The sequence below is a fragment of the Cynocephalus volans genome, chromosome 17, assembly GCF_027409185.1.
Source record: "Cynocephalus volans isolate mCynVol1 chromosome 17, mCynVol1.pri, whole genome shotgun sequence".
Classification (NCBI taxonomy): domain Eukaryota; kingdom Metazoa; phylum Chordata; class Mammalia; order Dermoptera; family Cynocephalidae; genus Cynocephalus; species Cynocephalus volans.
In genome coordinates, this window is record NC_084476.1 from 8,148,014 (window position 1) to 8,163,160 (window position 15,147).

A 15,147-nucleotide genomic window follows, 5' to 3' on the forward strand; every position below is an offset into this window, starting at 1 on the left:
AGAGTGGAGAGGGGCAGATGGCTTGGTTCTCATGTCCACCACCTGCCCTTACCCTCCGGGAGGTGGGCACAAATCAGTGACATCCACCACGTGTGGAAGTCCCCCCAGGTGTCCAGACTTGTCATATCCTCAGAAAGCAGGCACTGCCCTATACCCCATTTTACAGATGAGGAAACAGATTTGAAATAGATTGGTAAGTGTTTAAGGATTTGCCAGGGGTGGGGGGTTGCGTGTGTGTGTCCAGAGTCAGGGACTATGTCAGGGACTCTCCTGACTCTCTGCCTCTCAGAGCATCTGGGACAGAACTGGCTCATCTTCATAGTCACAGGAAAAGGGGCCTGCCCCCCTGCTGTTGCCGGGTGGGGGAGTGGGCGGGTGCTGACTGCAGACTGGCCTCCTCATGGCTCTCCCCGCCTCCTCCCTGCTCTCCCGCAGGCTGCTCTTTCAGAGCCGATCACACACAGAGTCATGCTGTCCCCGAGCTCTCGCTGACTGGAGATGCCTGCTCCCGGCCTGGCGATGGTGAGCGGCCAGGTGCTCCCAGCCTTCCTGGTGTGCAGCACGCTGCTGATCATCAAGATGTACGTGGTGGCCGTCATCACGGGCCAAGTGAGGCTGCGGAAGAAGGTACGTGCTGCCCCTTGGGGTCCCCAGTCTGGGCTGCGGCCACTTCTCTTGCTGTCACTGGGAAAGTCTGGAGACAGGGGAACGCGGTCAAGGTGTGAGCAGGGCTTGGAGCTGGCACCTCCCCCAGCCCTTCTGGATGGCTCCCACTGCCCTGGGTTTCAGCCGGGTTCACACCTCCTTGTCTTCTGCTTTGAGAGGATTTAATCTCTTGCTGTGCCATCAGGTTAAGTTTTTGGCACAGGGAAACTCTGAGAGTGTCTCTGATAGAAGCAGTTCCTGGAGGGTGGAGCGGGGAGCATGCAGCGTGACAGCACAAAGCGTCCGTCTGACCTGGCGGCTTCCCGGCATGAGAGATCTGAAATTTGGGTGGAGTGGGAACCGGTGAAACAGGAGCCCGAGAAATGTTTAAGTGGAAATTCCCCATTCCCCAGAGAATGTCCCTTACGAGCCCACTGCAGGCTCCAGAGGCCAGGTCTCAGCCAGACTCCATTGTGATGCTGAGGGAGGAATTTCCCCGACGGTCCAAGTCCCTGAACCAAAACAACAACAATAAATAGGCCCAGAGCTGAGCCGGGCGAGTGAGCGGGCAGGACAACCCGTTCCAGCAGACTCTGCTGCAGCAGACAGCGAGTCTGCAAAGTTTCAGGTCAAGCTCATGGGCATCCTGTGAGCGTGCAGAGGCCTGTGGCACCTGTTGATTATCCTGCCAGGTTTTGGTTTTTTTGTGTTGTTTTTGGCGGCTGGCCAATATGGGGATCTGAACCCTTGACCTTGGTGTCATAACACCACGCTCTAACCAGCTGAGCTAAATGGCCAGTCCTTCCCAGCTATGTTAATAGAGTGATCATTTCCAAACTGTGCCTCTTACTCCCCCTTGTCTGGTTCAAAGGCCAGGCAGGCTGGCTGTGGCGTTGGGAACAGGTGGATCCTGGGGAGTGGCTATCCTGCCCATGAGCCATGCTCAGCCCCTGGCACAGGACAGGTGGGATGGAAGACAGGGCAGCTGCTCGGGTAACGTGGAGCCTGGAGGCTGTGGCACATTAACTGCTTCTGACTTCTCCCTGCCTTTGCCCATCTTGGGATTTGGGTTAAAGGCATCGAGCAGGGAGAGCTGCATTCACTCATTGAGTCCTTCTCACGTGTGGCTCAGAGCTGAGCATTAAATCCCCACCATGGCCCTGGGGGAGGAGGAACCATATTCACCCCGTTTTCCAGGTGAGGAACTTGGGCTCAGACATCACTTGTGGAGGTCACACAGCCAGGCTTGCACCCAGGTGTTGGGCTCCAGAGTCCACGCCCTGCTTTCCTTTGAACAAGAATTTAGGGAAAGGAGGAGGCGAGCCTGTGCGGTGCCTTTCTGCCTTATCAGCCGGAAAGTGGCAGAAGGAAAACTCCCATCAGGCTGCCCCCAGGGGCTCCTTACGTCCTTCTCATTTCTGCTCTGGGTGCTCAGTGTCAGCAGGCAGAGATGACAGACACAGGCTCTGGCTCCTCCACTCTCTAGCCTTGGGACCTCAGGCAAACTTGGGAGCTCAGTGTCCTCACCTGTAAACTGGGGATAGTAACCGCAGTGGCACAGAGCAAATGCTCCACCAGCATTAATCCTCACGACTTATTAGTAATTGAAATTAACATGAATGGCAGCAGCCACAGATCACTTCCTGGGAGTGCATCCAAGGCCGGTCCCCTTGCCCTGTCTCCAGGTGGCACCCTGACCTCTGACACCGGGGGCTCTTTGGTCTGCACTGCTGCTGCCTCCTGGCCGGGCTGACTTGTATTCAAGTTCTGTTTGCAGGGGTGAGCAACCCTGTGGACTGTGGACTTCAAAGGCAGGTGTCCGCTGAATGCTGAAGTCCTTTGAAAGATGTCACAGATCCATGGATGCTATGTGGGGCCATCAGAGTTGGTGATTAGCTGACTTAAGGGCCTGCAGGGAGGAATTCTGGGTGTGGGAGTTGATGAACTCCCTGACCATGATGGGCATCGGGCAGGCCTGCATTCCCCTCTGGGGTAGGGCAGAGGCAGGCCCACCAGGCAGGACAAACCAACCCTTCATGGACAGAGTCATGAGTTGGAAGCAAAGGGTTTTAACTCTTGTGTGAGCAATTTAGATTGTGTGTGTGTGTGTGTGTGTGTGTGTGTGTGTGTGTGTGTGTGTGTGTGTGTGTGTGTGTGTGTGTGTGTGTGTGTGTGTGTGTCTGGCCGGTACAGGGATCGAACCCTGGACTTTGATGTTATCAGCACTACGCTCTAACCAACTAAGCTAACTGGCCAGCCCTTGGATAAGCAATTTAGAAAACCTGCCGCTGAGACTCCCGTTCTACTGTGGGGTTGGTGGAGTTGATTTTGCCTGGATGCCAGCAGGGAACTGTAGCGCATGAGCCACAGGCGTGGACCTTCAACGACCTGAGTGTGACCTTATGTCTCTGCTCTCCAGTGAGAGAAATTGACAATTCACTGAGTGCCCTCCTTGTGCCGGGTGTTGTGCTAGCGGCTTCTGCAGGTCTCTCCTTCACTCTTCACAGGCTACAGGAACTCCATTTTGTTCTGAGTTTACACATGAGGCAGTTGAGGCACAGGGACATTCAGAAACCTGCAGGTAGACAGTGTGGAGCTGGGCTTCCAGCCTGCGCCTCTCAAGGCCCTCTTATTGCTTTTAGTACAAAGTCCAAATTCTTAATGTGCCTGTAGGACCCCTACTGACCCCTGTAGGTTCATCCTGGGCCCCTGTCCCTTGCTCTCTATGTTCCACCACACTGTTTTTCTGTTTTTCAAACAGGCCCAGCTTCTTCTGACCCCAGGGCCTTTGCACATGCTGTTCCTTCTGCCTTAAATGTTGTTGCTGTCCGTGCTGTCTTCTCTTAATAGGCGAGACCACCTGGTCTTCCCTGGTTCATAGACAACTTTCCCATTAGACTGTGAGCTTCACAAGAGCAAGAACAGGAGGACCTGTTTCACGGTGAGCCTCCAGCACTTGCTACAATGTAGGAGCCATGGATGTTAGTTGAATGGACATGTGTGACTGCACCGTGACCTTTCCCCTGTGAACCCTGTCCACAGACAAAACACAGACCCAGGTGACTGGGCCATCCATCTCACGAACAGTAATTCTCAGCTGATGTATTTCAGGCTTTTGCCAACCCCGAGGATGCCCTGAGACACGGAGGCCTCCAGTATTGCCGAACTGACCCAGACGTGGAGCGTTGTCGCAGGCAAGTATCCTCTAGTCACTGGCCCGGCCACACCTGCCACAGACCTGGCCGTGGCCTGGCCTTTCACACCTTCTTCTGGACACCGGGTACTTGGAGGATACCCAGGGGGCCCAGGTTTTATGCGTTCCTGATCCCCTGGACTGTTTTAATTTTATTCATTGATTCAATTTCTAATTAACTTTGGAAAGGTAACATGTGCTCATGACTCAATTACAAAGTTAGAAAAGGAAATTCAGTGAAAATACAGTCCCCCTCCCACCTCTGACTTCCAGGTATTACTACCCAGGGCTGCTCTGGAGGGGCAAGTGCTGTCACCAGCGTCTCCTGCATCTTCCCAGAGACCTTCTGCATTTACGAACATGCATTGCCTTGCTTTCCCTCTTTACCCCGAAGAATCACCCTTTACCCGCTGCTTGGGCCTGTGCTTTTTTTCGTATGACAACGGAGATTGTTTCATATTGGCTCATAGAGGGACCGCATTGATAGCTCTGGTGCTGTAGTACTTATGCTGTTACTCTGTTGTTTTTTTTAATTGAATCAATTGATTATACATATTTTGGGGGTTCAGTGTTGACATATGTTGATCAAGTCAATATTACTAGTATATATACACGCCGTTACTCTGTTGAATGGACAACCCATAACTTACCTAACCAATGTCCCTCTGATGGGCATTCGGGCTTTTCCGAGTCTTTCTCTGTTATGAACCGGGTGCACCGGCACCTCTTTCATCTGCCTTTGTGCATATGTGTGAGCAAAGCTGCAGAAGGCAGCCGACGGTAAGAAACGCCTCCAGATGTGCACGCGTCCCCTCCCACCACTGGTCGGGGCCACTGCTCCATGCCTCCGCCAGCTCAGCGCACTGTCATGCTTCTGCGTGGGCCCCTGCCAATGCGATAGGTGAAGATTCACGTCCCATTTTCATTTTACTTTGCATTTCTTTTATTCGGAGTGAAGTTGAGCCTCTTTTCATATGCATGACATCCCCCAGTCAATTAAAAACCATTTTTCTCATTATAAAAATCAGAACTACTCGTTGCAGACAATTTGGGTAATACTGAAAATACAAAGAGGCAAAAAGGAAAACCACTCACAATTCTAATCACTGTTAACATTTTCATCTCTCTCCTATTTGTCTTCTGTCTAAATATTTTGCAGAAAATTAGGCATGCATTAAGCATACCCAATTTGGGGTTCTGATTTTTTTTTTTTTTTTTTTTGGTTAACATTATTTCATGAACACTTTCCATGTCAGTAGATATTACTCAAAAAATAATTCTTAAAAAGTGGCTGTGTAGAGTCCAGCCCGTGGCTCACTTGGGAGAGCGTGGTACTGACAACACCAAGTCAACGGTTAAGATCCCCTTACCGGTCACCCTTAAAAAAAAAAAAAAGTGGCTGTGTAGAATTCCATCAGAGGCTAAATGTTAATTTCACAGGACCAGTGTCAATATTGGATCTTTGGCAGTTTCTGCTCTGCTATTTTTCACCAGTGGGCTGGGGAGTAAGGAGGTGACACTCCCAGGGGGTGGGGGTTGCTGGAGGAGTTTGGTGGGGAGGTGGCGAGGACGGGTAGCTGGACAGGATGAGACAGGAGACACATCGTTCTCAACACATTCCCATGCGTCACAGGCAGAAATGGGTGGGACGCTGTTGTTTAAATAATAGAAATTCTTTTGTGAAAAGAAAGTCTGTGGGGTTTTTTCTTATGTTTGTCTTGGCCATTGACAAATAATACACACACTTGTGGTTTTAAAAAATTACAGAGATGTGTGATTTTAGGAAGTGAAATTCTTAGCTATACCACCCTTCCTAATATAACTACAGTCTATAATCCTTCATCTGAGGTCCAGTCATCCATCCATCCATCATTTAATGAACACCTGCTATGTGCAAGACACTGTGTTAAGCCCTAGATGTACTTTAGTGAACAAAAGCCTCCCCCATATATGTCCCTATACTGGTGACCCTTGTCCTGTCCTTATCCCTGGCTCTCTTGACTCTTCTGGGTGGTGGAGAAGGTTGTGATGAGCATTCGGGGCAGCAGGCTGCTAGGACAGTCAACGGCCCTATCCAGCTCACCGCAGCCACTGGGAGGATGTGTTTGGCTCCTTTGAGGTGTGGGGGTTCTATGCAAAGCTTACATGTGGCACAGGAGTAGCCACATGGGTTTATAAATATTTAGTTTATTTTTACTGGCTGTAACTATGCCAGGGAGAGACAGACCATGTGGTGCCAAAACATTTCCACCTACACGGTGCATTTTTTTCTTCTCGACCATATGACCCATATAGTACTGATGTTTAAAAGGCAGAAATTCAATTTGGCACTTTCTGAGTACCTCTTATCTAATGATTTATTGGGCACCTACTGTATACTGGACTCATGCCAGACTTGGGGGATGCCTGGGTCCCTGGGGTTCCTCCTCCACCACCTGATTTCATGGAAACTTGGAGGTGCTGAGCTAAGAGAATCATACATCCTGCTCTCTGCTACTGGAGAACTGGCTGGAACCCGATGGGGAGACCCCCAGGAAGCAAAAGCTAGTTAAATATTAGACCAGGGTTTATCCTGCAGTCAGAATTGCCCTTCTGTCCACACAGGAAACTATTTAAGTCTTGGTTCTTGAAGCATAAATCTGCCTTGCAGATTAGCACAGGCTGGAGCCAAAATGTGAGCCCAGCTCTGGGAGAAATCAGGATCCACGTTGAAAGGAAACTGATGAAACCTACCCAGATTTCCCAGCAATGTGTGTTTGACCGAAACCCAAGACTGTGTGTACGAACCTGCAATGTGTGGGGCCAAAGAAGGAAGGCAAACTCCCAGCCCAAGCCTTGGAATATTTTTGACTATTTGGAATGTGCAAAGTTAATCTGAGCGAACTGGTTTGTCAGGAAATTGGATCCCCAAATGTCAGTCCTAGAAGTCCCTTAGACATCCTCCAACCGGTTCATTTCGTAGATAGTGAACCAAGGCCCAGAGAGGGAGAAGGGCTTGCCCGAGGCCACGGAGCTAATCAGAAGCACAGCAGAGCCGGAGTCTCCGCCCAGCACTCCCTTCCCACCGCACCATGAAATGCTCTTTATTAATTTGGACTGTGAGTCGGATGGCGGTCGGGAGTCTGGCCAAACCAAGAGGGTGAAATGAGCTTTAACAACCACTTCCAGGACAGGGCTGGTGATGGTGCTGCAGATGATGACGATGACAGCAGCTAACTTAAGATCCATCTGTTCAGTCCGGTGGTCTTCTGAGCACTTTCTGGGTATGGCTCATACAGCCCTCCGTAAAGCACCCAGAGCAGGTGCAATTATCTATAGAGAAAGAAAAAAGTTTGCCAAGGCCAAGGCTAATGACAGTGGCTGTGGTCAAGCCCAGGGGGTCTGACACTCTGCTCCTAACGGTCTGCTCCGCTCCTAATGGCTCTCCCTCTGCATGAAGGCGATTTCACTGTATTGTATACCTGCCTTTACAACTAAGCAGCCATGGCATTGTATCTAACTTGAATTCAAGGAAGTGGCCAATGTGGATGTCAAACAGGTTGGGGAAGGGAACAGGAGAACACTGCTGAGCAGGCAGCAGCTGGCCCTGCACTACATGCAGTAAAATGCAGCTGGTGTTGCAATGTCTGTTGAGGGCGAGGGGCAGGCAAGTCCAATCTAGCGGGAATTTTCTTTGGGTGACTTTTAGCTTTAAAAAGTGGTTTTTATTGGAATGACATGGTCTGCCCAAGAGTCTCCCTAGTACGTGACTCCCTCCATGTCTCTGGACTTGGATCCTAGAGCAGGGAAGAGGGAGCTGAGTTTTCTTGCATCATTCTAATTTTTCCATTGCTCCCTGTCCCTGGCACCACCGTGGCTTCGTGGTGGCCCCACTGTGGTTTGAGACAGTCAAGACAGGGGAAGAAGGACTGGCCAGCTTCAGGGACTCAGGGTCAGAGTTTCGGGGCTCTGTCAGCTCCCAGCTACCTCTCCTCCCACTCAGGGACCTCCAAGTTGCTGCCCAGTGGTTGGAACGAGGAAGCAGGACACGGTTTTCTGCAAGGCCAACCTCTCCCCGTCCCTGATCTGCTCAGCAGAGCAGGACCCACGTCTGCCGTGAGCTTCTTTCCTTCTTGTTCCTTTTCTCCACTGCAGGTCCCCAACTTCTTTCTGTCACCTGCTCTTCAGGGTTTGGCCATGTCTGTGTTCTGCCAGTTCTCTTAACAGCTCTCTAAAAATGGACTCACTCTTAAAATGTTAACACACACTTCAAGGAGAAATATCTGGTGGAATGGGTTTCCTATGCTAGTTATGCTTTTCCTGAAACTTTGAAATAAATGAATATTACAAAAATACTCATCTAGATGGCACCATCTTGTGGTAGGCAGACCACATTTTGGGACACACGGACTTAATCTAAAACAGGGTTTCCAAGGGTGTTCCTCTATATCAGCCTAGGAGACGTGTTGCTATACGAGCTCCATTTCCATAGGATGGAGTGATTTTGGAGGAACACTTGTCGCCTTTTCCTTCATGACTCCCAAATATGGTAAGGGACTCACTTGATTGGGAGCTGGAGTAGCCCCAGCCCTTGGCGTCCCCTCCTTCCCTGCAGTCAGCATCCCTTGGTCCATCCGGGGCCTGCCTCTCTCTGGTGTGGGTGGCAGCAGTCTTCACCGCAGGTGGGTGAGACCTGCCCTGCTGCAGACTTGCTTTCCTAGAAGCTGAGTCTTAAGATGAAGATTCGGGGGAAAAGGAAAAGGAAGGCTGATGCTGGCCTCAGGACGTGGGGAGAGAGATACCAGCTGCCAGGTCCTGAGTTTGGCCTGAGAAAGATCCAGGCCCTGCTGGGTTTACGGGAGTTTTTGTACTCTCAGATTGAATTCCAGTCTCCTTATCCTGCTTCACCAGACCCCTCTCCTGCTCTTATTCTGCCTCACTCCCTCTCGTGTACCACACTCTAGCCGCATGGGTCACATTTCTGTGCCTTGAATACACTGTGCTTATTTATCCCTCGGGGCCTTTGCATGTGCCAGTCCCTCTTCTGGAAAGTTCTTCAACTACATGACCAACTTCTCATCATTTGGGCAGCAGCATCGATGTCTCCTTTCCTGACCACCCCCAGCCCAGTCACAGTGTTGGGTAGCTGAGTCCTCCAGGCCCCCTCCCTGCCCTGACCTGTGGTCAGCCTGGCACACCGTGGCCCTTGCTTAAGACTCATCTTGCCGGGCCGAGCCTGTGGCGCACTTGGTAGAGTGCTGCGCTGGGAGCACGGCGACGCTCCCGCCGTGGGTTCGGATCCCATATAGGAATGGCCAGTGCGCTCACTGGCTGAGTGCTGGTCACGAAAAAGACAAAAAAAAAAAAAAAAAAGTAAAAATGTTAAAAAAAAAAAAGACTCATCTTGCCAGTGGGAGGAAAGAGGACTCTACAGCAGGTCCCCACGCTGGGGCTACTAGGCTGGGCTTGACTGTTAATGCAGGGTCATTGGCGAAAAGCATTCCAGCTGGAAGGCCTGGAGAAGGGGCTTCTGTTTTAGCACAGTCCCCACACCTCACACATGTGGCCTGTCCTAAGGGAGGTCACGGCCAGGGCACTGGGTTCCTGTTTATTTGAGCTTCCGATGTGGCCATCTACGGCTTTATTCACTCACTCGGTCTCTAATTTATGGGACTTGACCTCCCCACCCTCTGTAACGGAAGCTGACCATTAGTAGGAGTCATGGAAAATGTGAACCAACTCTTAGCAGAAGCGATGAGTTTTCTCTCTTGGTCATTTATTTATGGCGGGTTAAACACAGGCCCCCGCTCCAGCCCCCACCACACATACTCTCACACTTGAGTACTTTAAACAAAAAGAGAGGCAGGATAGCACGAATGAAACGAAGAGCTTGGCCAGGGTCTGACGATTGGTTGGCTACAGGGAGTGGACGCTGACCTTGTTATTATTATCCCTGCTGAAAGGACGATGCTGCTTATATTTAGGAGGAGAATGAAACAGAGCCAGACATTAAGTTCATATGCATGTTCTTAGGCTCCAGCCCTTTGACCCGGGAGAGGCCCAGGAATCTGCATTTGGAAGGAGGGCGGCCTCAGGCCTGACTCAGAAAAGCCTTGTCCTGGGAATGGAGAGCAAAGCTGGGTCAGAACTAGGTTGGAATCCCAGGCCCACTGCTTGCCAGCTCTGCAAAGTGCTCAACCCCTCTGAGTCCCACTTTTCCTGCCTGGCATCCCAGGGCCAGAGGGGAAAATGGGGAAGAGTCTGGCAGGGGCCAAGTCCCGACAAGCTCTAGGGCCTTGGTAAGAAAACCCTAAACCTGCAGCCTTTTGTGACTCCTAGCCCGTTAACGGGGGCTTTGTTTTCTCAGCTGCATGCAGGCATAACTTGGGGTTGCTGTCCCTCTCTTGACTCTGGGGTGTCTCCTTATCCTGGCCATGAACGAACCCCAGTGGGTTGGGGTCCTTTTAGAGCAGAGGGCCCCAGCTTCCATGACATTCTCAGAAGGGTCTATGGCCCGAAAGCTAACACCTGGCTGACTGCACCCCCTTTTTCTCCCCAGAGCCCACTGGAACGACATGGAAACCATCTACCCCTTCCTCTTCCTGGGCTTCGTCTACTCCTTCCTGGGGCCTGACCCTTTCATCGCCCGGATGCACTTCCTACTCGTCTTCCTGGGCCGTGTGGTGCACACTGTGGCCTACCTGGGGAAGCTGCGGGCACCCACCCGCTCCGTGGCCTACACTGTGGCCCAGATCCCCTGCGTTTCCATGGCCCTGCAGATCCTCTGGGAAGCAGCCCGCCACTTGTGACCAGCAGCTGACATCTCCTCTGCTACCAGACCATTGGCCAAGAACCTCCGTGGCTGTACCTGGGGACTTGGCATCCCTTCCAGATTGTGATAGGCTCCAGGTCCTGGTTTCCTGGCAGCCTGCTGAGCATGTGGATGTCTGGGCCCAGTGGGCCTGTGTGTGTGTGGGGGGGAAACAGAATGTGTATGTGTGTGTGTTTCTTAGACCCTTGGATTCCTGGATGAAGTGGCCCATTGGAACCATTTAGAGATGGGTTGTCAAGACTGATAGAAAATCCTCCAACTCAAATAACAGAACAGTGAAAACATCACTCCCTGTCCCTCCCTTAGCGTGAGAAGAGAGAGGAAAGACTCCATTCAGGACTCCCAAACCTAACAACTATCTGAATCCAGGGCTGAAAATGCAGACTTCTCAGACCACCCCCACCCCCAGAGGTGGGCCTGGCCATCTGTATTTTAAATAGGCCGCCCTATGTGAGGCCCATCGATGGCCAGGCCTGGGAGCTACTGCCAGTTTGCTCTAGAGGTGGGGCCCAGGAACAGGAACAGGCAGGGTGTCCTGGGGTTTCTTTTGTGGTGGGAGTTTATTGTGGGGGTTGAAGTTACATTCCTTTTTTCTCTGTTGACACTTCTGTTGCCCTTGGCTCTGGATTCCTTTGCTGGAGCCTTCTCTCTTGCTCAGGTGTGGGTGGGAGGGATCCATAGTAAGCTCGGCCTTCTCTTCCAAGGCTTTGGTTTCTCCAAAGTGCTGTCAGTGGAGGACAACGGGCTTTGAGTGACCAACCCCTAGAAGGAACTTTCTGGCCCCTTCAGTAACTGTAAGGTTTGAAAACTGCAAATGTCACCCCTGTGGGGAATCCGTGCATGCTCCCATATGTGGGTTTCTGTGTGCACGAGCGTCTGTCTCTCCTGGACTCTTGTCCTAAGACGTGTGTGGTTTTTAATCATTAAACGGAAGTGTCTGACCAGCTCGGCCTGCCGCCTCACAGCCTCTTGGGCTGCCCATTCCTGGTGTCTGCCATTGCCCAGGCTGGCCTGATGCTCCGGCTTTCTGGGCATGTCTGGTGGTGTTTGTCTAGGGCCACACTGGCAGGACACGGTCTCTGGGAAACACACAAAGTGACCCTGACTGGAGCGTTAAGTCACTCGGCAGCTGCAAGGTAGCCTCCTGCCTCCTGCTAAAGGCAAGTAAGATGAAATTTGGCTATGGGACCCAGGAACACCCAAATCCTGCACCGCAGGTCATGCCTCCCTGTGGCACTCCCACCTCGCGGGCTGGTACCGGTTGCACTTTTACAGATGAGGACACCACGGCTCCAGGACATGAACAGCCCTGGGAGTTCAGGCTCAGCTTTGGAGCTCAGGACTGGCAGGCCCCACAGCCCCTGCTCTGAACCACTATGCTGTACTGCCTCACTTTCCCTCAATTCCCCCCTCCCAGCACCCTGCAGCCCTGAACTGCTGTTCCCTCTGACTGATGGAACCTGCCACCTGTGTGGGGACCTCATGGTAGGCTCGGGGTCCCCAGGCCTCACCAGAAAGCCCTTAGCCCCTGCTGGGAGTGGGCAACATTGCCCCCTGGTGGTGAGACGCCGTTTCCGTTCTTGGGGCACCGCTGCTCATCTGGAGAGAAACGACTGAATATTGAGTGCCTACTGTTTGCTAAGCATGGGGCTGGACACAGCACTTACTTTTTTATTTTTATTTTATTTTTTTCATTTAATCCTTAAAATAATCCTAGGAGGAAGACAGTTCTGCTTTTCAGATGAGAAAGGTAGGGCTCAGAGAGGAGAGAAGGCTTGCCGAACCTTCCAGAGCGAGGAAGAGGGAGGAAAAACCCCGGAGCCCAGACCCTCCAGGGGGACGGACCCCGCGTGCATTTTTATTTTTTTGTATTTTCCCTCCGGGGAAAGAGGGGCTGTGAGGGCAAAGTGCCCTGCTCGGAACCTGCCGGACCCGGGCGTCGGCGTGAACCTGGTACCGGGAGGACGTCCCCGCGGGGCCGCGCCGCCCCTTCCCCGTGCAGCGCCCTCGGCGCGGGGCGGCAGCAGCAGCTGCCCGTAGGGCTCCGGTACGACCCCAGTACTCAGCCCGGACTGGCGGCGGAGGCACAGGGAGGGCCCCCAAACCCTGCTGCGTGGGGTGATGTCTAAGCTGAGGAAACTGAGGTGCAAAGATGAGAAGAACTTGGCCCCTTGGGGTCTTGAGGCGGGAAGTGGAGGGGGGAGGGGTGGGGGATTTGGGTGGGGGGGGCAAGGTGGGGGAGGTAGAGGTGGGGGGAGTTGAATGAGGCTAAAGGGGTCAGTAGCGCTGCCTGGTGGGAGGTCTGGCCCTTGGGGACTTTGGGGGGCTGAGGCAGGGGCGGGCTGGGTTCAGCTGGCTGCTTCCTAGGAGGTCGCCTGCAGCGGCTGTGTGGAGGCGGGGAGGGAGGCTGGACAGCCGGGCAGTGGACACAGTGGGCAGTAGCGTGGCCCTGGCTCCCCGGGTGGCTTGGGGAGTGTGCCCTGACTGCCAGCCCAGGAACTGGAGGACCCAGGGGAGAGGCAGGTGCGGCCAAAGGCGGGCAGGGCGGCAGGGGCGGCACCCAGGGTGGTGTCACAAGGCAGCCTGCAGGAGCGGAGCGAATTTTTCCGGGGAGATAAGGAGGCCCTGGGGACCTGTTCTGCTCCCACCCCCAGGGATGGGGAGGGCAGGAGAGGCTCAAGCGCTCCTGGCCCAGGACCCAGGAAACAGCGCCACCTCCTGGGCAGCAGCAGAGTGAGCACAGCGGGTGAGCAAGGCGGGAGGGGGCCTCGGGTCGATGGCATCTGCTGACCCCACCAGAGGCTGCAAGACTCGGCCATCCCCCCATTCATCTTCTTCCTGACCTCCCTTCGTCTGCATGCACTTTCCTCCCCCTGAGGCCTTCTCCTCTCTCCTGACCCTGACGTGGGGGCACTAGGAAGGGCAGGCCTTGGCCGCCTGTGGTCTGGGGGCAGAGGGTACTACTGAGCAGCAGTCTGGGCCCCCAGGGCCACAGCCCAGGGAGGCAGGCAAGGAATGTTTGGCCTCTTGCGGCCGGTGGATAGGGACAAGGCCCAGGCCTGGGAAGATGGAGCCGCCCTTGGTTGGGGCCTGATATCTAGGGGCATCTTCTCCTGAGCCCTGAGTGACCAGGGGAGGCCAGAGCCAAGCTGGGATCCAGGCAGACCCAAGGGCCAGGGAGCAGGGCTCTTTTCAAAATGCACCAACTTGGTCTAATGCTATAGAATTCTCATTCCTGCCCCCAATACACACACTTTCTTAGGAGGAAGCCCAGGACAGGTGATAGCTGGTGTGCCCTGCCCACCTGGGCTCCCCAAACTCCCACGACGGCCCGTCCACGGAGTTCCCTGGACAAAAGGGCTTCTGGGCTCAAGACTTCCGAGAGCTTCCTTGGTGTGTGAGGGTCTTGGGGGAACAGGCAAAAATGACAGTGGACAGAGGAGCCTGCTTTTCATAGTCCCAGATGCTAGTCTGTGAGGCGGGGACAGAGCCTGGGGACACCCCCCTGCCCAGAAGCAGAGCTCATTTCCCACTGACTTGAAAGGCTTTGGGAGCCTCTTTATGTGTATCCCTGGGAGGCCACTGCCATTGGGAATGGGCTTCCAGCCTGGCCAGGGTGGAAAGACTGACTCCTCCTAATTCCAGATGGGCTGGGCCTTGGGCAGTCACCAAAGAGGGTGTTAGTTGCTGGGATTGGTGGGAGTCCAGGCAGGTTTCCCAAGACAGGCATTGTTTGAATTGGAATCTGAAAGGTGAATGAGATTTTTTAAAATATAATTATATGTACTCATGGTATTGGTCAATGTCAAAGGTTTAGAAACTGCAAAAAAGCTCAAAGAAGAAATTTAAAACCTCTGGGACTCTCACTGTGCAGAGGCCGTCCCAGGGGGGCTCTGGGCACCCTGGGACTCATGTGCATGCATGTTGCCATGGGGACCTGGGTCATTGCAGTAGCTTCCCAACAGATCCCTGTGTCCACACTTGGTCCCCGGGGTCCACTCCCCACTCAGAGCCAGGGGCTCCCATCACTCCTGTGTACAAAGCCCACTGGTGGCCTCTGTCCTACTCAGAGGGAGGACAAGATCTTCTGTGTGCAGAACTCCTTTAATTATCTTCTTCATTGTCTGTCTCTCCCCTTAGAATGCATACTTAAGGGGGACAGGGATTTGTGTTGTTCCCTGGTGTGCCTGTGTCCCCAGCTCCTGGCTTCTAGGGTGTATCTGTTAAGTGAATGAATGGATGTATGCAATAAATGTGTCTATGCGTGTGTGTATGTGCACGTGTGCACGTGTTACATGTGTGTGCATATACTATGGAGACAGAGATTCAGGGTTGACATAACCAGGCACATCGCACCAGCGCCTCGGGGCCTACCCGGAGACCTGAGACATGGATCTGGGGACCAGACATTCCCTGCAATTGGGCACACTGACAGCACCAAGGAGCATGCCAAAAACAGCACCTCCATGTGGGTGGTCCACCACAGCCACCACAATTA

The 15,147-nt window shown here is 53.2% G+C and overlaps 1 protein-coding gene across 1 annotated transcript; it reads left to right on the plus strand.

Moving 5' to 3' along the window:
- The first annotated feature begins 492 nt into the window (after positions 1–492).
- PTGES (prostaglandin E synthase) lies at positions 493–11,590 on the plus strand. The gene is made up of 3 exons (XM_063082516.1): positions 493–627; positions 3,757–3,839; positions 10,377–11,590. The coding sequence occupies exons 1-3, from the start codon at positions 499–501 to the stop codon at positions 10,624–10,626; spliced, it is 462 nt and encodes a 153-aa protein (XP_062938586.1). The 5' UTR covers positions 493–498; the 3' UTR covers positions 10,627–11,590.
- Positions 11,591–15,147: the final 3,557 nt, after the last annotated feature.